A 6,450-nucleotide genomic window follows, 5' to 3' on the forward strand; every position below is an offset into this window, starting at 1 on the left:
GGAAATGGGACAGCCTGAATTGTTCTGCAGAGTCGGCATGGACTCAAGTGACTGAATGGACTCCTTCTGTGCTGTAATAAAATAGAGAACATATTCACAGAAGACAAGAAATAATAATAAATGGCTTAACCCCTTTAATGTGAACATTATGAAAGAGACCATTCTTTTAGCCAGACAAATAAATGTGTCAAGCTGAGGGAACAAAGGATGTCAATGTCTTTCAGAGAGAGAGAGACCTGGGCCAACCTTTTCAGAGTCTGGACCCTCCCTGGATTCGCTTCCTTTCCTACAGTTGCTGCAAGTGACCAATGTCTCCCCAGAATGAGAAAGGAAATGGAAAGGAGGAAACACTGAGCTCCCAGATAAGGAGGAAGTTTTAGTCTGAAACTCAATGTCCAATCTCTGAATTGTGGCGTCACAATGGAGCCCTGCCTGAATCAACCAATAACACATCACTCTGCTCCACGGTGACGTCTGCGGGTTCCAGTGCGCTGTCCCGCCCCCATTATTTCCCCTCCCCCTTGTCTCCTCCAGACAAGGTTTCCAGGCAACCGGCTGACGGCTCCCGCCAGAGCGAGAAGCCGCTCGGTGATTTCCGCCCAGGTCCGGGACTGCGCATGTTCAAGGGGCGGGTTGGTGCGCATGTGCGGGGAGGCCCCGCCCCTTGACCCTCATGCAGAGATATTGACAAATGGCAAACTGGGAGGACCGGACGGACTCATCTCCGCCAGTCAATCAGAGTTCCTTCATTGTCTACCTGCAGACTTTGGAAATTGAGCTTGTTAACCTGCTCATTCCTGCTCAGCAAAGCTGCTGCTCCTCACTCTGAATGAGCTTGAGCTTCACACCTCCCGTCTCCAACATCTGTGAGTAAAACACTTTCTTTTCTCCCCCTTTCCATTTCTTTTTTCATGCTGGCCTTCAATTGGTCACTTGCAGCAACTGAAGGGTAAGGAAGTGAATCCAGGGAGGGCACAGACTCTGGAAAGGTTGGCCCAGGTCCCTCTCTCTCTCTTCAAGACATTGACATCCTTTGCTCCCTCAGCTTGACACATTTATTTGTCTGGCTAAAAGGATGGTATCTTTCCCAATGCTCACAGCTCTGTCACTCTGCCCCTCAATATCCGCTCCCTGAAGACGACGTATGGGGTAGTTTTTGGCGACTAGGTATTGGGGAATGAGAGAGGAAAAAATGTTCCATAGAAACGAGAGTTGTCGGTTCTGAATTTCTATCCTACACTTTTGTAAACTCATTTTGTAAACTCCTTTTATAGGATATTAGAAGAGGAGGAATTACAGACAGAAATCTGAAACGTAACCTCTCGATGTGACGGAGTCACTCTATTCCTTGGGACCTGAATATCATCGGCCTTTGAATCTAGAAGGAGAAATGTTTGTCTGTTCTGTTGGCTTCAAAATATTTTAACCATCAGTGTGACTGGAAAAGCACCGAGACACACACACCCGAGTGAGAGTGTTCCAGAGCACTGACTGTGGAAAGCACTTTAACCAGTTACACAGCCTGAAAAAAAAAATCACACCATTCACAGCGGGGAGAGACCGTACACGTGTTCTGTGCAGGAGGCGTCAACTGATTGTCTGACCTGGAGACCCAAAACATGGAGAAGCCGTGGAAATGTGGGAACTGTGGGAAGGGATTCAGATCCCCATCTGTGCTGGAAGCTCATCGACATAGTCACACTGGAGAGAGGCCGTTTACCTGCTCTGTGTGTGGGAAGGGATTTGCTGTGTTATCCAACCTGCGGGCACACCAGCGAATTCACACCGGCGAGAAGCCATTCAGCTGCTCCCAATGTGGGAAGAGATTCAGTGATTCATCCAACCTGCGGAATCATCAGCTAATTCACACTGGGGAGCGACTGTTCACCTGCTCTCAGTGTGGGAAGAGATTCACTCAGTTATCCCAGCTGAAGAGCCACCAACGGGTTCACACTGGCGAGAAGCCATTCACCTGCTCTCTGTGTGGGAAGGGATTCACTGAGTTATCCAGCCTGAAGAAACATCAGCGAGTTCACACTGGGGAGAGGCCGTTCACCTGCTCTCAGTGTGGGAAGGGATTCCGTGTTTCATCCGTACTAATGAAACACCAGCGAGTTCACACTGGAGAGAGGCCATTCACCTGCTCTGCTTGTGGGAAGGGATTTACTGAGCTATCCATATTGAAGAAACACCAGCGAGTTCACACAGGGGAGAGGCCATACACCTGCTCTCAGTGTGGGAAGAGATTCACTCGGTCAGACACCCTGCAGTCACGTGAGCGAATACACACTGGGGAGAGGCCATGCAAATGCCCTCAGTGTGGGAAGGCATTCTATGTTTCAACCAGCCTACGGTCACATCAGCGAGTTCACACTGGGGAGAGGCCATTCACCTGCTCTTAGTGTGGGAAAGGATTTATTCACTCATCCAGCCTGCGGACACAACAACGACTTCACACCGGATAAAGGCCACTCGTGCCCACAGCCTGGGAAGGAAATCTGTGATTCATCGCAGCTCCTGATTCGCCAAGTTCACAAGTGATTACAGTGGTTGGATTCTGTTATTGTTTCTGCTTAAATTACATCCAGGACTGCATTTTGTTCATTCTGACAGTTGGCCAATGGGGATGGTCAGACGATTTCTTTCTGCTGGACTGCCGGTCTCACAAGGTTGCCTCCAGACGGCTGATGCTCTTTGAGACTTGTTGCAATTGCCTGGTTCTAAATTTCACGAGGATCACAGACTGAAAGACTGTTTGTAAGTTTGAAGATATTTAGTTCCCATTTCTGTTTGGAACCCCCAAAGCTTGCCACCTTGCCATGGAGATGGGCTGTGGTGGTTATATGTTTTTTTCTGTTTAATTTATTTGGGTGTTCCTCACAGTTTTCTTCTGAGAGGGTATGAAATAAATGAAATGAAAATCGCTTATTGTCACAAGTAGGCTTCAAATTAAGTTACTGTGAAAAGCCCCTAGTCGCCACATTCCGGTGCCTGTTCGGGGAGGCTGGTAGGGGAATTGAACTGTGCTGCTGGCCTGCCTAGGCCTGCTTTCAAAGCCAGCGATTTAGCCCTGTGCTAAACAGCCCTCTCAGAGGGGCAAGTTGTTTGAGGTGGATTGGGAAACAGGGATTAGCTAATATTAAAGGAAATATTACATATTTACCAGCTGGTCAGTTAGCTCAGTTGGCTGGTTCATGATGCGGAGCGACGCCAACAGCATGGGTTCAATTCCCGTACAGAGGTTATCCATGAAGGCCCTGCCTTCTCAACATTGCCCCTCACCTGAAGTGTGGTGACCCTCAAGTAAGTCATCACCAGTAAGCTCTCTCTCTCTCTCTCTCAAAGGGGAGAGCAGCCCATGGTCCTTTGGTGACTTTCATTTTACAGAATACAACAAGATTCCTTTAAGGAACACAAATCAAAGTTAAAGATCCCATTAGATCAAAGGAAGCGGCTCTTGAAGTGGCCAAAACAGTAGTAAGCCTGAGGATTGGGAACTTGTTTCGAATTCAGCAAAGGAGGACCAAGAAACTGATAAAGAAAAAATAGAATATGAGAGCAAACTGGGGAGAAACATAAAAACCCACTGGAAAAGCTTCTATAGGAATGTGAAAAGGAAAAGATTAGCAAAGACCAACATGGGTCCATTCCAGGCAGAGACAGGAGAGTTTATAATGGAGAATAAGGAAATGGCAGAGAAACTAAACAATGTGTGTCTGTCTTCATGGAGGAAGATACAGAAAATTGTTCAAAAACTGAAGGGAACCAAGGAACTGGTGTTCAAGAGGGACTGAAAGAGATTAGTATTAGTAACAAAGTAGTATTGGAGAAATTAATGTGGTTTGAAAGTGAATAAATCCCACAAAGTTGATGCTCTACATCCCAGAGTGCTGAAAGAGGCGGCTGTAGAGATAGTGGATACATTGGTGATCATCTTTCAAAGATTTTCAGATTCTGGAATGGTTCCTGCAGGTTGGAAGGTGGTAAATGTAACCCCACTATTTAAGGAGGGAGAGAGAAAACAGGGAACCACAGACGCATTAGCTTGACATCAGTAGGAGGGAAAATGCTACAATCTATTATAAAGGATGTGATGACTTCCGGGTGCGGCGATGACCAGCTAAGTCGCACGTTTCGGCAGCTCCCAGTGGAACGGACCTTTGGGCTCTTAATAGGAGCCCCAACGGCAATTTTAATGGCTAAAAACGCTGTGCGGTAAACCAGAAGGGAATCCCCCCTGGACACGGATGGAAAAAGGAGAGGAAAGTGGCCGGATTGCGGTGGATCCTCTAGAGCAGCGGCCAGGAAGGCAAGCACAAAGCAAGATGGCGTCGGAAGGTGGCAGTTTAATATGGGGCCCTGACCAACAAGAGTTCCTGCGGCGCTGCGTGGAAGAACTTAAAAAGGAGGTGAAGAAGGAGCTGTTGGCCCCGATATTACAGGCGATTGAAGGGCTAAAGGAGGAGCAAAAGACCAGGAGCAGGAGCTTCGGGTCGTGAAGGCAAAGGCAGCCGAGAATGAGGACGAAATACAGGGCCTGGTGGTGAAGACAGAGATGCACGAGGCACAACACAAAAGGTGTGTGGAAAGGCTGGAGGTGCTGGAGAATAATGCGAGGAGGAAGAATTTAAGGATTCTTGGTCTTCCCGAAGGTGCAGAAGGGGCGGACGTCGGGGCATATGTGAGCACGATGCTTCACTCGTTAATGGGATCGGAGGCCCCGACGGGCTCGTTGGAGGTGGAGGGAGCTTATCGAGTTATGGCGCGAAGACCGAGGGCTGGAGAAATTCCTCGAGCCATAGTGGTGAGATTTCTCCGATATAAGGACAGAGAGATGGTCCTCAGATGGGCAAAGAAAACCCGGAGCAGTAGGTGGGAGAACGCGGTGATCCGTGTATATCAAGATTGGAGTGCGGAGGTGGCGAGAAGGAGGGCAAGCTTTAATCGGGCCAAGGTGGTGCTGCACAAAAGGAAGGTTAAATTTGGAATGCTGCAGCCGGCAAGACTGTGGGTCACACATCAAGGGAAACACCACTACTTTGAAACGGCAGAAGAGGCGAGGACATTTATTGTCGAGGAGAAACTGGAATAAGTGGGCTAGAAAAAGAACGTTTGGGACAAAGTGATGGGGTGATTACATGGGGTGAAGGGGGGGAAGAGATGATTTCCCAAGTTGTTAATCCTGCGACCCTGTAACTTTTCTCTCTCCCCCATGTCGTAGGGGAGGGGGGGAGGGAGGATGAGGAGCTGGGGGCGCCGGCTATTGGGGGCGGGGCCAAATGGGAAGTGCGGGCTTTGTTCCCGCGCTATGATAATCATGGCGGGAACAGGGAAGCAGGAAGGAGGGGGCCTCGCACAGTGGGGGCCGAGGTCACGGGGGGAAGCCGAGGTCGGCCAGAGTTTGCTGACTTCTGGGAGCAACATGGGGGGTGCAATTACGCTAGAAAGGGATCTAGCGGGGAGGGGGGGGGGTTAACTGGGTTGCTGCTGCTGGGGAGAAGGGGGAGCTGGTATGGGGTGGGGTGGTCGGGGCGGGAGGGCGCCGTTGGGGGGAGATACGGCTACGTGGGAACCGGGTGAGGAGCTGGATTGAAAAAGGAGATGGCTAGTCAACAAGGGGGGTTGGTAAAGAGCCCCCCAACCCGGCTGATCACGTGGAATGTGAGAGGGCTGAACGGGCTGATTAGAGGGCACGGGTACTCGCACACCTAAAAAAAACTTAAGGCAGATGTGGTTATGCTGCAGGAGACGCATCTGAAACTGATAGACCAGGTCAGACTTCCCAAAGGATGGGTGGGGCAGGTGTTTCATTCGGGGCTAGACGCAAAAAACAGGGGGGTGGCTATATTAGTGGGGAAGCGGGTAATGTTTGAGGCAAAGACCATAGTGGCGGATAGTGGGGGCAGATACATGATAGTGAGTGGCAGATTGCAAGGGGAGGCGGTGGTTTTAGTGAACGTATATGCCCCGAACTGGGATGATGCCAATTTTATGAGGCGTATGTTGGGACGCATCCCGGACCTAGAGGCGGGAAAGTTGGTAATGGGTGGAGATTGGACCCAGGGCTGGACAGATCGAGGTCCAGGACCGGAAGGAGGCTGGCTGCAGCTAGGGTGCTCAAGGACTTTATGGAGCAGATGGGAGGAGTAGACCCCTGGAGATTTAGTAGACCTAGGAGTAAGGAGTTTTCGTTTTTCTCCTATGTCCACAAAGTCTATTCACGGATAGACTTTTTTGTTTTGGGAAGGGCACTGATCCCGAAGGTGATGGGGATGGAGTACACGGCTATAGCTATTTCAGACCACGCTCCACATTGGGTGGACCTGGAGATAGGGGAGGAAAAAGAACAGCACCCACCCTGGAGAATGGACATGGGATTATTGGCAGATGAGGGGGTGTGTTTAAGGGTGAGGGGGTGTATTGAAAGGTACTTGGAACTTAATGATAATG

At 49.8% G+C, this 6,450-nt stretch overlaps 1 protein-coding gene across 1 annotated transcript in view; it reads left to right on the forward strand.

The window, feature by feature from the left end:
• Window positions 1-5,188, forward strand: part of LOC140421965 (uncharacterized) — a 136,390-nt gene extending 131,202 nt beyond the window's left edge. Inside the window, 1 exon segment of the mRNA XM_072506954.1 lies at window positions 1,697-5,188. Coding sequence (XP_072363055.1) covers window positions 1,697-2,465 — 769 coding nt within the window. The 3' untranslated portion in view covers window positions 2,466-5,188.
• Window positions 5,189-6,450: the final 1,262 nt, after the last annotated feature.

Source organism: Scyliorhinus torazame, chromosome 5 (genome assembly GCF_047496885.1).
Source record: "Scyliorhinus torazame isolate Kashiwa2021f chromosome 5, sScyTor2.1, whole genome shotgun sequence".
NCBI classification, from domain to species: domain Eukaryota; kingdom Metazoa; phylum Chordata; class Chondrichthyes; order Carcharhiniformes; family Scyliorhinidae; genus Scyliorhinus; species Scyliorhinus torazame.